Source organism: Chelonoidis abingdonii, chromosome 8 (genome assembly GCF_003597395.2).
Source record: "Chelonoidis abingdonii isolate Lonesome George chromosome 8, CheloAbing_2.0, whole genome shotgun sequence".
Classification (NCBI taxonomy): domain Eukaryota; kingdom Metazoa; phylum Chordata; order Testudines; family Testudinidae; genus Chelonoidis; species Chelonoidis abingdonii.
The window spans coordinates 63,435,820-63,460,416 of NC_133776.1; the positions used below are offsets into that span (position 1 = coordinate 63,435,820).

Genomic DNA, 24,597 nt, shown 5'->3' on the forward strand with positions numbered 1-24,597 from the left:
AAAGGGGAAATTCTGACAGATGGAAGAATCTTCTGAATACAATTATATTTTTACTGGAGGTGAAGGCAGAGGGAATAACACTCCTGCAGATGATAGTGTTAATGTCAGTTTGGTTATGGCCTTGTTTCACTTTGGAGACAGACCAGATCCACAAAGCAGATTTTCAAGGCATCTGGAGATGGTTCCCTCTGAAATGTTTCTCCAGTACTTTCTGAGCTTGTTGATGAAGGTGTGGAAGCAAACCTATTACAGGTACTTGATAGAAAGTATCTTTTGCTTAGAGAACCCAACAACTAGTCCTCACCATGATAGCCTGGTGCTGGTGTTTGCAGCGGTGTTAGACAAGACTTAGTAGATTTTCAGTATACTGTTTCCGGCTTATTCTGACTCCCTTGATGGTTTTTGACATATTTTTAAGAGCTGCAATGCAAGAAGTTCCACTGTGAAATGTCGGTTCCTCACAGGCAAACAGTTTAAACTATAGAAGAGGCCTTGCTTTCTTTTTTTAAATGTTTTTGTTTCAGTTCACAAAAGAAAAGCAGGACCTCTCTCCTTATTTGATACAGCTGCATATAACCATTAACTCCATCTAGAGCACCTCCTTCTCCATTTTAAATTGAAACACTAGCAGGGTATTTTTCCTGAGACTTCTCAGCTTTTACAGTGTCTTAAAATGTCTGTCTTCTTTTAGCCTGCAAGAAACTGGATTTATTAACTTTTCCAGCATGCACTTGCTTTTTGGGAGTGAAGGCATGTTTGTGGAGGAGTTAAGTTGGGAATGTAGAGGGTTTGGATCCAGGGTGTGGTGGTGCAGCGTAGGATTATTGATGATGAATGGGTACTTTTGGAAGTAGATAAATGGATTAAAAAATTAACTTACAGTTGTATGGAAACAGCACAATTACCATGAGCAAAGATCACTTGCTTTTGATGATCAGTGAGGGCAGCTGTCTCTTGTCTGCCTCAAGTGGCTCTATTTAGCAGGTCTCCACCTGGAGGTTCAGCAGTAGCTGTAGTCCCTGCCATATGATATGGTGACTTTTGAAAGGGGGGGAGGATGGGTGAAGTGGGAAGTCACTTCTGCAAAACTAGCTGCTTTCCTTTCAAGTATGATGTTCAGGCATTGTCATAGGGGAGAATATAAGATTTATATGTTCACAGCAAAAATTGCTTCGCTTTCCAAAGTTTGGGTGACAGACTTGTTGTGATGAAGGGGTATCAGGCTTCAAGGTGTTGCTTAGTCCTTTTCTTACTGTTATGGCATTAAGAAGTTAGCTGTGCTTCTTGGGCTTTATGGTAAAGTACTTGGCCTGCTTTTCCCATAGTGACCTGACTGCAGAAATCCTTCCATACACTTCCAAACATCCAACAGACCCAAAATGGAGAGAACTCAAGAACTGGAATTCCAAAGTCAGATGGCCTTTCATTTAGGGAATGTTCTCTCCCCACTTCTATTTATTTAATGTAATAATAATAATAAAAAATCTTTCAAAAGAAACAAGTTGTTTTGAAAATCTGTTGCTGATACCAAAAACTCTGTACTTGAAAGAGAGAACACGAGTCAGCCATGCAAGCTAATGGAGTCCTAATGTGTCAACCCACACGTGTTGCTAGGGAACACAGTTAATCTGCTGTTTGGATTTTGGCTAACCAGTAATTAAGATTATTGCTGCTCTTTAGACAAATGCAAGAAGTATGGATAACTTTTGTGTTATTGTTCTATACTGCAAGCAGGAACAGTGCACAAACAAATCAGTTATAAACTTTCCTGGTTTTGGATGACATCTGCCTGGCATGTCCAGGCTAATTCATACCAGTTCTCCTTCCTGCGTTTACACTGCCGCCTCCTGTTATGTCAGATCTGATCATGGTAATACAGAAATGCTTTAGTTTGCACTTGATTGGACAGAAGCCAAACAGCAAACACAGAGAAGAGAGAATATATTAGGAATTAAATGATGCTCTTTCCTCCCTTTCTTTCCCAGGAATGTTAAATTCTGACACAGTAGAGGTTTTTTTTGTTAGGATTCAACTGACCTGCTATCATGATGTTCCCACTAGTCCAGATAAATCAAAATTTTTCCCCAGGGTGGCAGATGAGATCAATTGATGTGAGAAACTGTAGCACCATACTGCTGTATTCATACCCTATCCACTACTGTAATAATGTTTGTATAAGGTATGCCTCGTAAGGGATCATTTGAAAACTCATAATTTGCTGGTCTGTATTGTCTTGGTAAAATAAGTTGCAACATTGTATGTGAAATTATAAAAATCCCCTTTAGGGTGTACATGTTTCAAACACCACATTCCTGTCCATGCCGAAGCTGACAAACAGATCTGTCCTTAACAAAGGAATGTGTGCTCCTCTTAATTTGCGTTTAAGTAGTAAACAGTCATCAAGCAGGTAGGAAAGACAAAGGAAGTTCAAATAGGTTTAAAACCAGCAGGGAACATCCTTCCACATAGATTCTTTGTTTCTTGATTCTCAGCTGAAAATGTTTTCAAGAGGGGGACTGAAGCTATGTCTACACTGCAGAGTTTTGTCGCCAAAAGTTATGCCGTTTTAATTAAAATGCTTTAATTAAACCACTGTTGCATGTCCACACTATGCTCCTTGTGTCGGAAGAGTGCATCCACAATAGCAGGTCTTGCATTGACACAGAGCCAGTTGCACAGTGGGATAGTTACTGTGGGTAACTATCCCACTGTGCAACTGGCTGCAGGGTGCTTTGGGAAGGATTTGCAATGCCTCATGGGGCAGGTACAGCATCACATGATGCAGGTTTCTCAATTCATTTATTCCATGGGCATCCTACTAGATTGCCAGCTGCTTTTCAACTCCAGTGTGTGTGGAGGGGAGGGGCAGAGTGTGTGATAGGAAGTGTGTATGTGTGAGGAGAGACTGTGCTGGGGGAGTGTGTGTATGTGAGAGAGGAAGAGTGAGTGTTGGGGGAATGTGGATGTTGGAGAGTCGGCACGCTGACTCGTACGTTCAGACAGCTGCCAGAAGCAGCCAGTCCTGAGGCAGTGGGCGAGGACACCCCTGACATCAGCCCCCACCATCCTCCCTGGCTCTGCGCAGTGCGCACACACACCCACACATGGATTCCACATTAATGCTTTGTTCTTTGTTGCCCAGAGCAGAGCAGCATGCTCAGCTGTCAGAATGGAGCTGTGAAGGGGGAGTGGTGCATACCTGCAGGGCTGCTGAATTCAAAACAGTGAGCAGAACGGCACTGTGGGATACTAGGGTAGACAGTTCTGGCGATACAACGAACAGAAGTGTCTATGCTGATGCTTCTTTGTCAAGTGGTTTTATTTTGTTGTAGAAACTGAAGAGTTTTGTCGCCAAAATTTTCACAGCAGTGTGTCCACCTCGACTGTTTTGTCTTTTGGTGACAAAACTCTGCAGTGTAGACAAGACCTGAAGCTATTAAAAGGAGGGACGAACACCCCAAGGCATCCCTCGGTCTGTCCCTACCCATCACATTCAGTATATCTGAAGAGACAATGCCGCAGCTGTTGGATTCTGGGAGAGAGGTCCTGACCTACACAGTTTGGTCAGTTAGACTGCTGAAAGCATGTGGTGAGAAACACTGCTTGGAATCTAATATAGTTTGTTAAATTAGGCACCAGTAAGTGTTTTGTTTTTATTTTTCTTGTAACTATTTCTGACTTAAGCCTCATTACTTGTTCTCACTTAAAATCTCTCTTTGTAGTTAATAAAGTTGTTTGATTGTTTTATCTAATCCAGTGTGTTCAAGCTGAAGTGTCTGGGTAACTCCATTTGGGGTAACAAGTTGCGTGCATATTATTTCCTTAAAGGAATCATATATTTAATAACATGGCCTGTCCAGGATAGGCCTGGGCAGTACAGGAAGTACATTTCTGGGGGGAAATCTGGGGCTGGGAGTATGTTAGGGTCACCCTGTGGTACTCTTTAAGGCTGGTAAAAGCCAAGGTCTGGCTGGCTAACTGCAGAACACACAGTAGGCAATGATTTACATGCTGGATGCTGTTTGTGAGCTGTCTGGGTTGGTGGCTATAGCAGCAAGGTATTGTAAAGAACACCCCAGATTAGAGAGCAGGGGTGACACAACTACTCAGTCTAGATTGTACCCTTGTATGTCACAGTGCTTGCTAGTCCAGATTTAGCAGAAGATTTCCCAACGGTGGTAGAGAAGATCAACTGATGTGAGAAACTGCAGCACCTCTCAGGAGTTTTCACTCAAATGTGCAGAAGGGACATGATCAACCATCCCTGTCCAGTTTATATTTGGGGCAGAAGAACAGTCTAGACACTTTTCTGTTTCAGGGAATTCCTAGCTCATCATTATGCTACGTAGTGACCTTTGGGAATCCTTGGATGTCATTTGAGCCTAAAACAGCTCAGTTACCATGAATTAAGTAAGGGGCCACCAAATGAAATGTAATAAGTAGCAGGTTTAAAACAAACACAAGAAATTTTTTTTTCACACAACGCACTGTCAACCTCTGGAACTCCTTGCCAGAGGGTGTTGTGAAGGCCAATACTATAACAGGGTTCAAAAGGGAGCTAGCTAGATTCATGGAAGAAAGATCCATGAATGGCTATTAGCCAGGATGGGCAGGTATGGTGTCCCCAGCCTCTGTTTGCCAGAAGGTGGGATTGGGTGACAGGTTATCATCAAGTGATCCATGCCCTGTCTGTTCAGTCCCTTGGGGCACCTGCCATTGGCCACTGTCAGTGGACAGTATACTGGGCTTGATGGACCTTTGGTCTGACCCAGTATGGCCATTCTTATGTATAATTAAAGGAATTGCATTGTTTTTTAAATTGTTGATACATTTTAAATTGTGACACATTTACAGATATTTTGCCTGTTTTGGCTCATCATGGATTTTTTTTTTTTTTTTTTTTTAAAGATACCTAAACTTAAAAAACAAAATACCCCCCCTCAGCACTATTTTTTCAATGCAATAGACCACATTCCTTACAGTTTCTTTTGGCAGATATTTCATACCTACATTAAACTGGCTGAAAGTTTACTAGTCCCCCTTCCCCCCCCCCCAATTCCTTACACATTGGGTTTATTAGGGCTTAGACATTTCTAATTAGGAAGCCATCTGTGGTGGTGGTAATATGGTTCTGACTAAGCTGCTGAAGGTTCCTTTTCAGCCACTATGTGCTCAAGTTTCTTAATTTAAGGTCATTTTACTGGTATCAGAGACGTGGGCTCATAAACTGACTGAAGTCTAGGCTCTAAGGTGACTGATCCGCCTTATGTCAAGAGTCTTCAGGGATAAGGTGGTACTAAAGAAGCATCCTATATTCCTTCCAATGGTGGTGTCAGTACCCTACTCTACTTCTTCAGCTATCCTGCTAATATTTGCCCTATGCCCCTATATCCGTCCCAGCGATGCTTTTCTTTGCTGCCTCCAGGCCCCAGCTGCTTTTGGACTCCATAGACTAGGCCTCTTGACCCCCAGCCTGCTATTGTTCTGTTTCCATGGGAATATTGGTGCCCTCTGAATCCCTAGACTGCTCCAGTCTCCATAGAAGGGGACAGGAGTGGGGATTCTTGCTGCTTCCCAGCTGTAGCATCAGAGGTCAGTGAAGGATGCTACCTATACCCTGTACCTTCTGTCTCTGTTCCTGACCTGGATTCTGTGGGGAAGGGCGGTCTACCATCTTTCCCCCAATAAGCTGGCTGCTCCAGGTCCTGTAGGCAAGTGTTTATCACTCATCTAGTTGACTTCTCTCTGTGTGTCAGGTTTCATGGAGGTGCATGTTACGGTAAACACCTTCCTGCAGGGCTTGAGGCAGAGCACGTTTGATCTCCATTCCTCCCAACAGGGCATGGGCAATGTTCTCAAGCTAGTGCACAGGACAGGCAGCAGGGTGGCCAACCCCAAGTATTCAAAAATCATGAATCAGGCCTAAAAACATATGACATTGGTTTAAAATCATGTGTTTAAGAATTATAGGTCTCTTTCTTTGGCTTCTGAGTTTTCAGGCTGCATTTGCTTCATCTTTTCAAGCTTTTCTTCCTAACCCCGTGGGCCAGAAAATTTTCATAAATGAAAACTGAAATTCACAGATTCCAAGGCCAGAAAGGACATCTAGTATGACCTCCTGTATATCCAAACCATAAAACTTTCCCTAAATAGTGCCTTAAGCAGATCTTTATTTTTATTTAAAAATTGTCAGTGATGGAGAATCCACCATGAGTTCCTTATTGCCAATCTGTTTGTCTTACTTCAGCTTCTAGCCTTTGGATTGTATTATACCTTTCACTGCTAGATTGAAGAACCCATTACAAAATATTTGTTTGCCATCTAGAGGCTTGTACACTGTAATCAAGTCACCCATTAACCTCTTTGTTAAATTAAATAGATTGAGATCCTTGAGTCTGTCACTGTAAGGCATGTTTTCTAAGGCCCCGTCTACACTGGCAAGTTTCTGCGCAGTAAAGCAGCTTTCTGCACTGTAGCTCCCGAGGTGTACGCACTGCCAAGCCACTTAGTGCACAGAAACTGCGCAGTTGTAGCGCTCTAAAAAAACCCACCCTGACGAGGTGTAGAGCTTTCTGCGCTGGGGCTACAGCTCTGCGGTGCCAATGTAGACACCATGGCGGATACAGTGCTGCAATTGACCTCCAGGAGGTGTCCCACAGTGCCTGTTCTCACCTCTCTGGTTATCGGTTTGAAGTCTACTGCTCTGCCCTCAGGTGACCAACCGTCATCCCCACCTCGTACATTCCTTTGCAAATTTGAAAGTCCCCTTCTGTTTGCTTGATGGTCTCAGCACATTTTTCCAGGTGGCCATGCCTGCTCCACACCAAGTGATTCCCTGCTTGGAGCAATGCCGAGCTGCTGGACCTCATCAGCATCTGGAGAGAGGAAGCTGTGCAGTTGCAGCTGCACTCCAGCTGTAGGAATTATGATACCTACAGACAGATTTCATGATGCATGATAGAAAAGGGCCATGACTGGGACACACTGCAGTGCAGGGTCAAAGTGAAGGAGCTGCGGAACGCCTACCACAAGGTGTGGGAGGCAAACTGCTGCTCTGGTGCTGCACTCACGAGCTGCTGGTTCTACAAAGAGCTAGATGCAATACTCGGTGGCGACCCCACCTCCACTGTGAAGGCCCCTATGGATACTTCATTGGCTCATGTGCCAGTCGTGACTGGACTGAGCCAGGAAGAGGAAATCTTGGATGAAGAGGGAGCAGGGGACCCAGAGGGAGAGGATGGCTCAGAGGCCAGAGGCAGTCAGGAGCTCTTTTCTACCCCGGAGGAGCCTAGCTAGTCACAGCAGTCGGATCTTGGCGAAAAGCAAACAGGAGAGGAGGCCACGGTAAGTGGATCTGATTTTGGGAATTGCTGAAGCGATTTGTTGGGGGCAGGAGGGTTGCAGAAAGCAGGCTTGTCTCCCACCGCATGCCTAGTCTTGAGTGGCGGAACAGGCTGTTGATAGACTCCCTCACTTCATGGGAATCTCCCTCAGAGATCTCCAGGAGTCTCTCGTGGAGATACTGGGTAATCTGCTGCCTCAGATTCCTTGGCAGAGCTGCTTTGTTTCTTGCACCATCAACGGTAACTTTCCTGCGCCACTGTGCTGTCATGGAGGAGCGGGTGAGGGACCATTGCTGTGCGCAGGTGAGCAACATAGGGGCCAGGGCAGAAACTGCAGGCTTGAAGAAGACCCTCCCTTGATTCCCTGCTGACCCTCAGCAGCGAGATATCTTCCATAATGATCACATCCTGTGGAAAGTGTGGAGACAGGAATGATTATCAAGCCCCCTCCCCCCACAGTGCTGGCTCTCCCCAAGAGCCACATGCCTAGTGTATAGCAGTCTGGGAAGAGTGATTCACCCTGCCCCTGCAGCTGCTCACCATTTTGAGGGTCTTGTGGCTGATGTGTGCTTGCCTGGGGTCAGCCAGTTAGTGACAGGTGTGTGAGTAGTGGCTGTGTTTTAAAGCACTGAATCAACGTTGTCTGTGTTGCGAACAATACTGCTTCTGTAAAATGTTGCATTTAAACGTCACAGAGATGATCTTGGGAGGCCAGCCTTCCTTATTGGCAGCAGAATGACTGCACAGAATGAGAAAGCGGACATGGAGAACTAAGGAGGACTTTCTCCATGAGGTTATGATGCAGTCTGCCGACGAGAAACAGGAATTGAAGGAATGGCAGGACAGCAAGAAGAGGGACTGAAAGGAGAACACGGAACACCAGAAAGAAGCCATGGAGCGACTCTTAAAAGTTATGGAGTGCCAAGTAAACATGCTCCAGGCTATACCAGCTCTTGAAACCTAGCAGCTCTGCGCCTGCCGTCCCCTGCAGCCGCTGTCACAATAATCCCTTCATGTCCCCCCCCGACCACCGCCAACACAGTCTTATCAACCTCCTGGCTTCACTTTCTACCAGCAGCATTCCTCTCCTCCCTCTTCACAGTCCAGCAGTGTGGACCCCCACTACCCATTGCACTCAACACTCATCCCTCTGCAGTTTGGCACTGCTGAAGTACAGCACTCACTGCACTGAACTCCAAAGGAGAAGGTTGGGTATGATCCCTGGACATACACAAATCTGTAGCTGTCCTGGGACCCCTCCTCTGGAGACATTGTCTCCCCCCCCCTTCTCCACCCCCCCTCCACTGATGTATTTTTGTTGTTTGACTCTCTCTCCCGGTTGTTGTCTTTTAATAAAAGAATTGTGTTGCTTTGAAAGTAATCTTTAGTCTATTAAGTGAAAGCAAAAAGAGCACTGTAAAGCAACATACAATTATGTTAAGGCCCCTTCTTACATCATGTACGCCAGTCACCTGCTAGCATTATAAGCACTGCAATCCTGATCATAGCAACAAATATTAGTGGCTTTCAGCCTCAGATTGCTGCCTGATAGCATCCCTGATCCTTATGGCTCTGCACTGTGCCCCTCTAATAGCCCTGGTCTCTGGCTGTTCGAACTCAGCCTCCAGGTGCTGAGCCTCTGCAGTCCAGCCCTGGGTGAAGCTTTCACCCTTCCCTTCACAAATACTATAGAGCATACAGCACACGGCTATAAGCATAGGAATATTGTCATCAGCCATGTCTAGCTTTCCATGAAGGCAGCACCAGCGGGTTTTTAAATGGCTAAATGCAAACTCAACAGTCATTCTGCACTTGCTTAGCCTGTTGCTGAACCGCTTCTTGCTGCTGTCAAGTTTCCCTGTGTACAGCTTCATAAGTTACGGCATTAAGGGGTAGGCAGGGTCTCCCAATGGGCATTTCTACTTCCCCTATGGTGATTTTCTGGTCTGGGAAGAAAGTCCCTGCTTGCAGCTTCTTGAACAGGCCACTGTTCCAAAAGATCTGTGCATCATGCAGTTTTCTGGACCAGCCTTTGTTAATGTCCATGAAACGTCCATGGTGATCCACAAGTGCCTGGACAACCATTGAGAAATACCCCTTGCGATTAGTGTACTTGGTGGCTAGGTGGTCTGGTGCCAGATTTGGAATGTGCGTGCCATCTTTCACCCCTCCGCAGTTAGGGAAGCCCATTTGTGCAAAGCCATCCACGATGTCATGCACATTGCCGAGAGTCATGGTCTTTCGGAGCAGGGTGCGATTAATGGCCCTGCACACTTCCATTGACACGAGTTCAACGGTCGGTTTTCCCACTCCGAACTGGTTAGCGACCAATCGACAGCAGTCTGGAGTAGCCAGCTTCCACAGTGTAATTGCCATGTGCTTCTCCAATGACAGGGCAGCTCTCATTCTCGTGTCCTTGTGCCACAGGGCTGGGGTGAGCTCATCACATAGTCCTATGAATGTGGCTTTCCTTATGTGAAAGCTCTGCAGCCACTGCTAGTCATCTCAGATGTGCATCATGATGTGATCCCACCACAAAGTGCTTGTTCCCTGAGCCCAAAAGCGGCGTTTCACTGTGGTCAGCACCTCTATGAAAACCGCATGCAGTCTCGTGTTGTAACTGCTATGTGTGGTGAGATTAACGTTGCACTCCTCTTACCTTTGTAGTTTAAGGATAACTCCACTGCCACTCATGATGTATTGGTCAGAGCGAGCAGCGTACTGGCTAGCAGTTTGGGATCCATTCCTGCAGCCTGAAAGAGGCAGGGCATGAAGTACACAAACAGTTGAAAGATGGCGCCAAATGCATTCAGAAGCACAGGGATTGCTGGGATGCGAAGCAATGCATCACGGGGCATTGGGACTGGACCCAGGATGCCTTGCGAGCCCCGCCGCCTTCCCACAAGTGTTAGTGGCAAAACAGAAAGAGGTGTTTTGTGGGATAGCTGGCCAGAGTGCACCGCTCCAAATAGTGCTGCAAGTGCCCCAAGTGTGAACACGGGTTATTGCACAGGCAGCTGTCGGTGTGAACACACAACAGTGGTTTTCCTTCTGCGCTCTCTGAGCAGTGCTATAACTGCTGACGCTGTAACTTTGACAGTGTAGACATGCCCTATTCCTTTAACCATTCTTGTGGCTCTTCTCTGAACACTCCAATTGATCAACATCCTTCTTGAATTTTGTGCATCAGACCTGAGCAAAGTACTCCAGCAGTGGTCATGCTAGTGCTAAGTACAGAGGTAAAATAATCTCTCTGCTCATGCAATCTCTTGATTTTTAACAACTGGGGCTTTATGAACACCAAATAGGCCTAGAGATAAAATCATGAGAGTTGGCCACACTAAGGAAGTACAGCTAATCATCAACAGAACAGTTAAACTGACCAGATACAAAATGTGATTGAGGCACAAAGGTGCAGAGAAGAGCTACCTGGACGATCAGGAAAATGGAGGGCCTATTTTATGAGAGGACACTGGAGGAGCTTGACTTGTTTAGCCTAGGAAAAAGAAGCCTAAGAAGAGAGATGGTCTCAGTCTATAAATATATTAGAAGGGTAAATATCAGGGAGGATGAAGAGCTATTTAAACTAAAAGACAACTTTGGCTTCAGAACAAATGGGTATAAACTGTTCATGAAGAAATTCAGGTTGGAAATTAGAAGGTTTCTGACAGTCAGAGGAGTGAAGTTCTGGAACAACCTCCCAACAAGAGTTGTGGGGGAAGCCAGCTTAATTAGTTTTGAGAGATGGACAAATGTATGAGTGGGATTGTATGATGGGGTTGCTTGGTAGGGACAGGGCTTGGTAGTCCCTTCTAGTTTTATGTCTTATGTTTCTGAAAGCTCATGCGTCAGGGCTTCCACTGGTCAACTGCAGGGATCAGGAAGGGATTTCTACCCCCAATGTGTGTGTGTGTGTGTGTGTGTGTGTATATATATATATGTATATTTTTTGTCTCCTTACTCTGAAGCAACAGAGATAGATATGTCCGGAGACAGGACACTGAGATAGGATCCAGTGTTCTGAAATGGCATTGAGTGTTCGCTCTCTCTCACACTCATGATCTGATTGCCATATGTAGGACTGGGGAAGAATTTCCCCCCAGGTCAGATTGTCAGTGACCTAGTTTTCTTTTTCTTTTGGTCTTCCTCTGCAACATGGGATGGGTATCATTTGCCGGCATTATCTGGTTATCAGGGTCTTCGGCACTGGTGCAGCTCTCTGTCTCCTATTCTTTTCCTGTGGCACATAATAATTTGGTCTCCTTTGGTCATCAGTCTAATTTTGGTTGTTGGTTTTCATGTGAGGGCTTTGAGTGGTATTATACATGAAGTCAGACTAGCCTCTATGACACAACACATTTAAAAAAATACTACAAATTTAATTCTCTCAGTAATCTTTCATTTCTCTGCTATCTTAAATTGGAAAGGTGCCTCAGGCTCTAGAGATTCCATGCTCTGCTGTCCTGCCAAAAATTGCCAATATACTGTTTATATTCCATGAACTGATGCTGTTTAGCTGGGGCCACCAGTACAGCTTGTCTGACCTGCCTGTGCAGGAGTATCAACACTCTTTCCCCCAAAGTGATGGCTAGGCACACTTTGGGTGCCTGAACATGATTTTATAGCATGCAAAATACAGGGTGGTTGGAGGTGTGGGCTGAGTGATGGGCAGCCCAATTGCATTTCGGAAGTATGCAGAGGGTGCAGTGGTAGCACCAGCCACTTTCAGTGTAGACCTCGTTCAGGTACAGGTAAGCAAGGATGTGTTGGTTAGGCTGGGCTAACAGCTATCCTTTAGTGGCTGCTCTGCATATTGGTCATACTTAAAAACAAAAAAACCAACCAAACCTGAAAACTAGCAGCTGGAGTAGAGGAGGGGACACTTGTGCACAAGTGTGATTGAGATGTGGGGCCAGATTTTGAAGTGCTCTGTACCCCCAAGAGCCTCTCTAGGAGTTTAGCTGTCCTGAAAATCTAGCTCCAGTTGGTGCTGACTGACCCTTTTTGAAAACTCTGGTCATAGAAACAGACAAGTGAAAGAGCCAAGAGGCCCAATTCTAAATGTGGTCAGTGGAGTTGGACTGGTGTAAGAGGAGAGGAGATACTCACAAATATCTTCACCCAGTCCTGTGTGTCACTGGTTTCTGACTGCCTGGTTTTAAAAATCTAGGTCTTTATAAACTGCTTGGGGATAAATTGCTCATCTTCCTACGCATGTCCTTGGCTGTATGTTGGCAGGTAGGCCGGCCAGGCATTGCATAACTGACCCTCATGGAGGAGGGATCAGAGTGCCCATGTTCTGAATGCCTCGTTGTAGCTGGGTTGGTCCCAGGATATTAGAGAGACCAGGTGGGTGAGGTTGGGTAAGATATTTCCTCACCCACTCTGTGTCTCTCATAAATGCAGGTCTGTTACAGTTGTGCATGCTCCCTTGACCCCCAAACGCTGAAGCTATTCTGGGAAACATACATACCAAGCAAATGATTTTAAAACTGTCTATAAATCCGAGAGGTAGCTTTACGTGCTGTGTCCCATTACTAGCCAGAGTGGGCATTCAGAGGGAAGTTGGGAGAGTGTGAACGTGACCTTGCTTTAGTGCTATATTGGCAACAGAAACAAACATTCCATGCTGCAGAATGCTCAGCAGTGTGGATAGGCTGTTGTCAGGGCAACGGAGGATGCAGTAGGGAATGGTGTCCCAAGGAAGAGGCAGAGACACATACTTTTTTTAATATTTCAGGTAGGGCTGTCAATTAATCGCAGTTAACTCACACGATTAACTCAGAAAATAATCACAATTCAAAAAATTAATCAAGTTTTAATTGCACAGTTATACAATAGAATACCAATTGAAATTTATTAAATATTTTGGATGTTTTTCTACATTTTCATATATATTGTATTCTGTGTTGTAATGAAATCAAAGTGAATATTATTTTTAATTAGAAATATTTTCACTGTAAAAATGATTAAAAGAAATAATATTTTTTCAGTTCACATCATACAAGCTCTGTAGTGCAATCTTTGTCATGAAAGTGCAGTTTACAGATGTAGATTTTTTTTGTTACATAACTGCACTCAAAAACAAAACAAAGTAAAACTTCAGAGCCTACAAGTCCACTCAGTCCGACTTCTTGTTCAGCCAATTTCTAAGACAAACAAGTTTGTTTACATTTACAGGAGATAATGCTGCCCTCTTCTTATTTACAGTGTCACCAGAAAGTGAGAACAGGACATTTGCATAGCACTTTTGTTGCCGGCATTGCAAGGTATTTATGTGCCACATATGCTAAACATTTGTATGCCCCTTCATACTTCGGCCCCCATTCCAGACAGAGGACATGCTTTCATGCAGATTGATGCTCGTTAAAAAAATGTGTTAATTAAATTTGTGACTGAACTCTGTGGGGGAGAATTGTATGTCCCCACATTCTGCCCTATATTTCATGTTATGGCAGTCTCAGATGGTGACCCAGCACGTTGTTTATTTTAAGAACGCTTTCACTGCAGATTTCACAAAACGCGAAGAAGGTATCAATGTGAGTTTTCTAAAGATAGCTAAGGCACTCAACCCAAGGTTTAAGAATCTGAAGTGCCTTCCAAAATCTGAGAGGGACAAGGTGTAGAGCATGCTTTCAGAAGTCTTAAAAGAGCAACACTCAGATGCGGAAACTATAAAACCTGAACCACCTAAAAAGAAAATCAGCCTTATGCTGGTGGCATCTGACTTGGATAATGAAAGTGAACATGTGTCGGTCCATACTGTTTTGGATTGTTATTGAGCAGAACCTGTCATCAGCATGGACGCATGTCCCCTGGAATTGTAGTTGAAGCAGGAAGGGATATATGAATCTTTAGCTCATCTAGCAAGTAAATATCTTGTGACGCCAGCTACAACAGTGCCATGCAATTAATGGCCTGTTCTTATTTTCAGGTGATGTAAACAAGAAGCAGGCACATTATCTCCTGCAGATGTAAACAAACTTGTTTGTCTGAGTGATTGGCTGAACAAGAAGTAGGACTGAGTGGACTTGCAGGCTCTAAAATTTTACATTGTTTTGTTTTTGAATGCAATTATTTTTGTACATAATTCTACATTTGTAAGTTTAACTTTCATGGTAAAGAGATTGCACTACAGTACTTGTATTAGGTGAACTGAAAAATACTATTTTTTTTGTTGCTTTTTTACAGTGCAAATACTTGTGATCAAAAATAAATATAAAGTGAGCACTGTACACTTTGTATTCTGTGATGTAATTGAAATCAATATATTTAAAAATGTAGAAAACATCAAAAATATTTTAATAAAGTGTCTTCTATTATTTAACAGTGCGATTAATCACACAATCAATCATGATTAATTTTTTAATCACTTGACAGACCTAATTTCAAGTAAAGATTTATTTAATTTCATATTGGTCCAGTCTGAAGGCGTAAAGGGGTCAAAGATCCCTTGCATCACCGTGCCTATATTACTTGGTAAAGCAAGCCTCTCTCAGTTCCTGCTGTAGTTGACTGTGTATCTCTGTTGGTCCATGACAGTAGATTGTCTTGAAAACCACATGATGGCGCCATTGGGCATACCATGGGGGGGATTGTAGATACACTCTGCAGCATAATCCTGAGTATATTTCTGGTGTGTCCCTCTGCTGCTTGGTGTCTGGAAATACTGCATGGGGCAACTGGGGCGGACGGATAGTTCAGTGGTTTGAGCATTGGCCTGCTAAACCCAGGGTTGTGAGGTCAGTCCTTGAGGGGAGGATTTGGGGATTGGTCTTGCTTTGAGCAGGGGATTGGACTAGTTGATCTCTTGAGGTTCCTTCCAACCCTAATAATCTGTGATTCTATGGAATAAAAAGTTATTTCAAAATGAAATGTTTACACTCCCCTCTTCCCCCCCCCCAAAATGAACAATTGGGTGAAGTTGACATGAATTCACAAAACCTTTCAGTGTGGCTGAATCTGTATTTTTTGCCAAAAAAAGAGTTGTCTGTGAAACTTTTTATCCAGCTTTGAGTTGTGTGCTCTTCATGCTGCTTGGAAGCAGGGAGAACGCTAACCAATTATCTGAATTAGATGAGGGTCTGTTCAAGACGATGGTTGTATTGTTATGTCTTCTATCTCCACATCTGGTTCAAAAATCATTTCTAATGTGTAGCTAGCTCTGTGGGTTGGACTGGAAAAGAATATGAAAAGCCTAAGGAGGCAAGAGAGGCAAAGAGCTTTTGGGCTTTTGCATCAGAGCACTTGTTGATGTACATTTGTTGAAGTCCCCAAGACATGGATACGTTTGCTACCATTGCTGATAGCAGCCATCAGCTCTGTTCTAAACCCCTAAGTCTGTGGAGATCTGTAGGTGAATAAAAAATCTTTGTTGGCTTTGGTTCTGGTTTCCATTGCTAGATGTAGGACCCAAAAAATCCTAGTATTTCTTGGAATTGTTTTGCTTTTGAAACTGGTACAGAAGATAAATCTCATGCTTTGCTGACAAAGGGTATAGATAAATGGAGTCCTGTAACTTGGCATTTTCTTGTCTTAAGGGTTTGCATTGAGGGAATGTGACATTCACCCAACCTCAGTCCCCTTTTAAGGTAGTTTTTCTTTCTGGCTATTGTGATTTTTATAGCAATATGGTTATGATACGATATGGCATAACTAAGATATACTTTATCAAGATGGCTCATGTAAGATATCATTGGAAAGGTTATGATTTACCGAATGTGATTATCCAATTGGTATTCATGTATCATTTCTGTACCTAAAGTTAGGAATATTGACTATGTAGCAGTTACCACTGTGTGTGTATTTGGGAGACGCACAGCAGACAACCGGCCATCACAGCCTTGATGGGCTATTAGGAAGAAACAATAAATTGACTGTGAAGATGTTAATCTCTTTCCCTGATACAAAATACCACCCTGGACACTGCTGGTACTTTTCCTCTGTAAGGGATGGGGATCAAAGAAAGGATTCCTGCCTTATGTAAATCCTTTTTAAAGGCTGGGGAGGGGGGGTTGATCTAGACTCTCATTCTTCTTGGGTAGGCACTGGAACATTGCTGAAAGTACCTGAGGGAAAAGGCAGGGGTGAGTCCAGACTGAGACAGGGATCCAGTCTGTAAGAAGAAATAGCTGGAACTCTAAGCTACAGAAATTCTGCATCCTGCCTAATTCAACATTTAGGGTAAGAGATTACATTTTGTAACCTGTTTTCTTCAGTGAATCAAGCTTAGTTTGCTTGTTTTATTTGCTTCATAATCTGTTTTGTTCTGTTTGCTGTCCCTTATATTCACTTAAAATCTACCTTTCTATAGTTAATACATTTGTTTTGTTTATTATTAAACCCAGTTTTTGCAATCCATATCTGGGGTGGAGCAAGAAGCTGTGCATCTCTCTTCACATTGAGGGAGAGGGTGGATTTTTATGAGCTTGCGTTGTGCAGATCTTTCTATATACCTTTTGGGTCTGCTCGCCAAGAGAGGTGGGCACCTGAGGGCTGGGGCAAGCCCCTTAAGCAGAGCCTTCCCAGAGCTGATCTTTAGTGTCTGTGTCTTTCTGCAGCTGGGCGTGGCCCTGCCTGTGTGTGTGCTAGAGGAGGCTTAAGAGCCTGACTTGACAAGCCAGGGTAAAGAGGACTCAGGCTGGCAGAACAGGCGGGCTCAATGGTATCCCAGTACATCAGGTGTCACCTTAAAGGGAGGCAACCTGTCACAGCTATATACATTTTTTTTTTTTTGTAGCTCTGCAAATATTTTAGATGAGTTTCATTAAACACTAAGCCCTGACTATTCCTCCTTCCTTCTTTCAGCCTGAAGAGGTTGTGTTCAGCAGAATTTTTTCTTTTTTCATATCTATACTGGAGCTTTTTTAAAATGACCACCTTTAGGGAAATTAGATGTTCTGTTGGAATGTGAACTTTTTCAGAACAAAAGGAGTGCTGTGTTCTCTTGCACTTGAAATTGTGTCCAAAGCATTGCCAGTGCTTAGCTGATCTCTGTGCTAAGGCTGCAGCTTGCAAGGCTTGCATGTTGTGAAGTTCAGATGTCAGCTGCATGCAACTTTTCAAGTCACTAACATATGAAATCCCTTACCAATTCACACGTGAACATGCCGCTAATTGCTTCTCTACCTGCTCTTCAATCTTCACCCCATCCAAGAGTCAGCCTATAAGAGTCAGTCACTGGAGACTGATGGGAACACATGCAGCAGTGGCAGTAATTCATAAAAGCCAGTTCAATCCCTCACTCTCACGATTCCTGGATTTTCCACTGCTGCCTTTTGTGTAAGTGTAGTGTCAGTTGTACTAGCATTAGGATCCTTCATTTGTTCTGGTTGCTGTAGGTCAGCTCCATACAAGTAACTGAACTCAACAAGAGCATCCTATGTATGCTGAACTATTGTGATCTTTTTTTCTTTTATTGTGGAGTTGGGAGTGGCAGGGTAACTGTAGGATCTGTTGAGGAATTTTGCCAGCAGCATCTTGCAATGTTCCTGGTACAGTATACAGGTACAGTATATACTTTGCTCTCTTCCCCCCTGAAAATACATTTCCCTGTGGTATTGCCAGGTGATCATTGTTATATTGGCTTGATAGTGGCAGTCATGTTTTATGCAGACCTTATCTACAGTGGGTCTAGCAGTTTTCTATGTATTTTGAACTGATAATCCTGATTCCCCAGTTGTACATGGGTTTCTTGCCGTGAATTGCACGTCTGAGGTCTGCTACTACTATTAGGTTATTGCCTGGGGAGCTTGCATTGAAAAGCAATTTTCAAGCATTTGGCATTTTTCTGTTTCCCTCCCATGTTTCTTCACTTTACGTTTTCTAATTTATTGCAATAGATTTGGAATGCACTTTAGAACAGGGACTTAGAGTGAATTCAGAATAGCAACTTCTAAACATTTTCCTATCTATTCGATTTTGAAACAAATGGCATTTAAACAGAGAAATATCACGTAGTTTCTTTCCCTACAGCTATTGGCAGAAATAAAAAAAGAAATAAATTGCTAGCAAAATGATTCCAGAGAAGCAGAACATCTTTTGGCATCAAGTTATTTCATAGAATAGACCTAAGAGAAACCCATTAAATATCACAAAATGTCACCTTTGTGTAATATCATAAGTATTCAAGATTTCCTTGACATTTCTAAACACAGACATTGTTAGAAATAAATGTGATGCCAGAACAAAGACTGCAAGGCTTATAGTTCAGGCTGGTGAATATTGTTTAATGTTGGGGAAAAAAAAATTCTAGTAAGTCCTGAGCCAGTTCATCCACCCCTCCATCCCACCATGCAGTGTCATTACTTCTGTAGGGTATTCTTTTGTAAGCTTGTGTTCAAATAAATGACGATAAGAGTAAAGGAAGTGAAGAATAGGACCCATTTCTGTTTTCACTGAGTGACAGGTAGTATTTAGACTTGAATATGTGCATTGATTTTTTTCTCTCTGCTAAGTGGATATTAGAGAGATGAAGTGTAGGGATCTAAGTCACAGTGTTTGAAGGTTACTTGTTTCAGAACAATGCAGTAAATCAGCTGTCTAGTCCAGGAGCTGGTGAACTGAATTGTGTTCAGTTAGACCAATAGACTTGTATACAGTGTCTGCCTCCAGCTGATTGAAAAAGCTTCATTCTCTTTTCTGCATTGGTTAGCTTATTTCATTAAAGACACTTAAAACTTTTGCCAGCATAACTATGTCTATTAGGAGTGAAGAAATCATACCGCTAACAGGCATAATTACAACTCTACCCCTATATAACGTGACCTGATATAACATGAATTCGGATATAATGAGGTAAAGCAGTGCTCCGGCGGGGGAGGGGGGTGCGGGGCTGCACACTCCGGTGGATCAAAGCAAGTTCGATATAATGCGGTTTCACTTATAATGCGGTAGCATTTTTTGGCTCCCGAGGACAGCGTTATATTGAGGTAGAGGTGTATGTCCACAAAAGCTCTAGCATAGTTGCAGTTATATTGGCAAGAAAAGTACTTTTTCTAATATAATTTATTTTGTTTGGGGAACTGGTATAAGTTATATCAACCAAAGACCTTTTTGCCAGTATAAAGAACATCTCCACTAGGGGGTATTTGGTGGTTTAGCTCAATGGCTCTCAACCTTTCCAGACTACTCTACCCCTTTCAGGAGTCTTATTTGTCTTGCGTACCCCTAAGTTTCACATCACTTAAAATCTACTTGCTTACAAAATCAGACATAAAGATACAAAAGTGTCACAGCACACTATTATGAAAAATTGCTGACTTTCTCATTTTTACCATATTATAAAGTAAATCAATTGGAATATAAATATTGTATCTACATTTCAGTGTATACTATATAGAGCAGTATAAACAATTAATTGTCTGTATGAAATTTTAGTTTGTACTGACTTCGCTCATGCTTCTTCTGTAGTCTTTTGTAAAACTAGGTAAATATTTAGATGATTTGATATACCCCCGGAAGACCTCTGCATACCCCCAGGGTTACGTGTACCTCTGGTTAAGAGCCACTGGTTTAGCTATACCAGCAAACCCTTTCCAGTGGAGACAAGGTCTAAGTAAGTGTTGGAGAGCTGCATGCCTGATGGTTTCAATGTCTTATTGAATAATTTTTATTCAAAAGAGCCATGTGCACATCCCTGAAAGAAAGGCTTCTGTGTTTTCTGTAGTTGTGACTGAATCAAAGCAGTACATTCTCTATTGGGATTTTACAAAACAAAAAAATAAATAGGAAGATGCAGAGCATGATAGAAAATATGTAAAGTGTTTTTCCTAGAAATAGGATAATTTCTTACTTTACTGAATAATACAAATAAGACTGACTTGAGTTCTCACACTATGGTTACTATATATCTTACCATAAGAACTTTTTTTTGGCAATTCAGTGCCTTGAAGAATATAGCAGTCACTTACTACAGTCATCATGTCAGGAGGTGTATTAAATAATGAACAAAACTGAAATTCCAGAGCTTTTAGCTTTCAAAATCTCATTTCCAGTAAAGAACTACAATTCCTTGTGATTCTAGGGTCATGTTAATCAGTGAGAACCAAACTTATTTAAATAAATCTTTATGTACCAGTGCAGCTGGTGCTTTAACAATGAGCTAAGTCAGTAGTTCTCAACCATTTTTGTTGAAATCCTGCTGGGATAGATTGACAGATTCTCCCCCCCACCCCATCCTATGTCATGAACTAGTGCAAATCTGCTACTTTCTCTATTCCACTTTCTATGATTGGGTCGTTTTTCAGAAGAATCTGCACTAGGAATTATTTTGGGGGAAATTCTATGGTCTGTGCTATACAGGTCATCGGACTAATGGTCCAATAGAATCTGTGACTTCAATAGAGTTATCCCTTACTCAGAATGGCTGCCAGTTTCTATAACTTGCCATGGGATTGAAGCTTCTGATGGCCACTACCTCACTACTGTGACGGGGTGCCTCTGGTAATGATAGCTGCAATTTCCATTTGTTTCAGTTGGGATTGAAGCCCAGGCTACCCTTGGGAAGATGGATGCCATTTCACTGCCTGCCTTTATGCTTCTCGACCTTCAAACCTGCTGGCGTGTGACACACCTCATGTAAATGTGTGACAAATGACTGCAATACACAACACCCGAGTGGCATAGTTAAATGACCTAATTTTCCAGCATAGACCAGGCCTAGGCATTACTGTAATATGAATAAATGAAAATAATAATTAGGCACAGGGATTGCACATTGTGCCTAATTATTATTTTCATTTATTCATATTACAGTAATGCCTAGGCCTGGTCTATGCTGGAAAATTAGGTCATTTAACTATGCCACTCAGGAGTGTGAAAAATCCACACCCCAGAGCCCAGTTTAAATGACCTAATCCCCAGTGTAGAAGCACTAGGTTAACAGAATAATTGTTCCATTGATTTAGCTGTTGCCTCTTGGAGTGGTAGATTACCTATGCTGACAGGAACCCCTTGCAGTGACAAAGGTAGTGTCCACACTGATGTGCTGTAGTGGTGCCAGTGTAGCATTTCAGGGGTAAACAAACCCTGAGACTGAGACCCCATTGTGCTAATCGATGTACAAATCTTGAGTAAGCCCGGAAGAATTTACTGTCTAAATAGACAAAGGGTTGAAGAAGAAATGAATATAAATACAAACAAAATGAGTAATGTAATAGTTGGCAAATGTTGTTAGTACACTTCTACCCCGACCTGATGTAAGGCAGGTTTGCATACAAGGCGGTAAAGCTCTGACACGCTGCTCTGAGCAGCATGTTAAGGGTGCTGGGGCAGGCCAGAGCCGAGGGGTTCGATAAGGGGCAGAGGGTCTCAGGGGCTATCAGGGGCTCCCCCCCAGGGTGTGGGGGGCAGGAGATGTGGGATGGCACTTTTGGGGGCCCTGTAGACCCAGAGTGGCCCAGGGGATTAACTGGAGGCTGGGAGTAGCCTGCTTTGCTTCCCTCACCCTGGCCCCAGCTGTGTCGCTCGGGAGAGAGGGTTTGGGGCAAGGTATCCCCCCGCACTCACCAGCAGCGGCGGAAGCGGAGCATCCTGGCCCCAGCCTGCTCCACTCTGCCACATCCGAGTTGTGACGTTCCGATTCCCGCCACAGGTGAGTATAGGAGGCGTCCTTTCCCCAACCTCTCCGCACTCACCTGCGGCGGGAGGCGGAGCGACGCGCCCCAGCCCCAGCCGTGTCACTGGGGAGCGACTGGGGAAAGGTCCTGCACACACCTGCCCAGTGGGAAGTGGAGCTGGTGGAGTGGAGCTGGCTGGGGCTGGGCTGCTCAGCTTCCAGCCACTGGTGAGTGCGGGGAGGTTGGGGGAAGGATGCCCTCCACATTCACCTGTGGCGGGAAGTGGAGCGCCATGGCTGGGAGCTGGCAGATTGGAGCGGGCTGGGGTGGGGATGGGGATATGGGTCAGAGCAGTCAGGGGACAGGGAGGTTGGGTAGGGGGTGAGGTCCTGGAGGTGATTCAGGACGGGAGTCTCTGGAGGGGGTGGTCAGAGAACAAGGAATGGGGGCGGGCAAAGCAAGTTTGATATAATGCAGTCTCACCTATAACATGGCAAGATTTTTTTTTATCTCCCGAGGACTGCGTTTTATCGGGGTAGAGGTGTACCATTTTTGTTTAGTGTTTTTTTTTAACAACCTGAGTGAGGGGGCTTTGGATTATGATTTTTCACAATAAACTGTTTTAAAGATTGCTATCTCCCTGCATCTAAATAATGAGAACTGGAATTCTGTCGTGCTGCAATAAAGTTAATAACTTTGTCTTTTATAAATTCAACATGGAATAAAAATCTTTGTCATTACAAAACAAAATTATTTCATTGTTAACACCAAAAAGTTATTTAGAGATTCAGTACTAACCAAGTTCATATTTGTGGTAATTTTTTTATACACAGCCTGGAAAATATTGTTGTTAATGCATCCATATTAATATCATAATGCAAAATTTTAAACATAATTCACAGTTTACAAGAGTCATCTGTATTGACTCAGGTGCTTTCAACATTAAAATGCTTAAAAAAGAAAAATCAGCTTTGAAGCCAAATCTGTTTCCATGCAGTTTCAAAACTTTTAGTGCACCCAGCTGAACGAAAAAAACAGTCCTCCAACGCCAGCCAAAGAAGCTGTAGCAGTCAAAAGCTGAGATGCAGTTTCCATGTATGGCTGTTCTTATACCTGTCTGTTCATTCCGTCTGGGGCACCTGCCATTGGCCACCGTCAGAGGACAGGATACTGGGCTTGATACACCTTTGGTCTGACGCAGTATGGCCGTTCTTATGATGTTCTTATGTCTTACATGTTGTCACTTAGCTTGCATGTGTGCACGTGCGCAGATAGCTGGTATAGCAGACATCTAGTGTAGTTGAGTGCTGATGGCTGGAATGTCATTGCCGTAGTAACGCTGTTCAGGCTTCTCAGTGCTTCTGTTTTTGCTTATTTTTTGCCGCAGATAAGGCGGTCTGCTTGTTCAACAGACTTTGATGTTGCTTATAAAGAAAGACCACAGGCATTGTTCAGTGACAAAGGGACTTGGCAAGGTTTATTGCTAACACCCTGGTTCTGTGACACCTGGCTCCCTGGTTACAGGTGCACTACAAGAGCAAAGAACAGCTCAATCAGCAGCTGGAATTTCTGCTGTCCCTGTGGCCAAATAAAGGGTTAAGGCAAAGTTCCCCTCCAATTATAGGCTAAGGCAAACAACTGGAATACACAACTTACATTATATTCATACTCATTAGTATATTTTCATAAAATCATATAGAGTGCACTAGCACCAGCTTTGCCAAGTTCATACACTAGAGAGTGAACTTGCAAGCATCTGCTTTAATACATGGCCTAACTTTGGTTCATAGCATCTGGTTCAGGCCTTAAATCTTGCACCAGGCCCAGTCCTCCAGGCTCTTCTGCACCACAATCACGTCCTTCTTTGAGCAATGCTCCCTATGTGTATTCCACGTTAGTGCACATGTATGCTATGCCCCTGTCTTTAGACGTTTCTTTCCCAGTAGTGTCTGTTGACCCACACATGCACAGTATGTCTCCCTGTGCACCTGACTGATTGTACAAGGGCCAATGCCACTCCAGTTTCCTCATAGGATAATAGAATATTAGGATTGGAAGGGACTTCAGGAGCTCATGTAGTCCAACCCCCTGCTCAAAGCAGGACCAATCCCCAGATTTTTACCCCAGTTCCCCAAATGGCCCTCTCAAGTATTGAATTCACAACCCTGGGTTTAGCAGGCCAATGCTCAAACCACTGAGCTATCCCTCCCCCCTCATATGGCTGCATGGCCTGAGTCTGAGCCCCTATTCCTCCTTCACTCTTATCCAGAGAAGAGAGTTACCTTTATTGTAAATAATTTAGACTTAGCTTATGCTATATAGCTTATTGAGAGAGTTAATATAGTTGATATAGTGATTATAGTTGTAGCATAGTCTGTAGTTTAGTAAAACCCCTCCCCAGTCAGGGGACTCGATCCCTCATCACTGCTCAGGATCCTGGGTTTCAAGAGCTTCGTCTCCTGCCCTCATTCCTTTTCCCTGTGTGACGAGCATCAATGGTGCCTCTACTGCCTGGGAGAAGCACACATCTCGGTGAAGTGTATCATCTGTAAGTCCCCTCTGCCCAAAACCAGAGGCCAGTGGGCTCCGTCTCTGCATGTTCCTGATGGAAGAGGCAGTGAGGCCTCCAATGCACTCGGCTTCTGGCCAGAGAGACCACCCTGTACAGTGGCCTCCAGTCTTGCAGTTGCCCTTCT

The 24,597-nt window shown here is 43.7% G+C and overlaps 1 protein-coding gene across 7 annotated transcripts in view; it reads left to right on the forward strand.

Annotated features, from left to right (window-relative positions):
- Positions 1-24,597, forward strand: part of ENOX2 (ecto-NOX disulfide-thiol exchanger 2) — a 144,992-nt gene that overhangs the window by 10,485 nt on the left and 109,910 nt on the right. For 2 of the 7 annotated variants that reach the window (XM_032786163.2, XM_032786180.2), the window contains exon 1: positions 17,658-17,849. The exons of the other annotated variants lie outside the window; for them this stretch is intronic. In XM_032786163.2, the coding sequence (XP_032642054.1) occupies positions 17,729-17,849 (121 nt within the window). In that variant the 5' untranslated portion in view covers positions 17,658-17,728. Of the gene's footprint in view, positions 1-17,657; positions 17,850-24,597 lie in introns of those variants that run through there. 7 annotated transcript variants of the gene reach the window in all.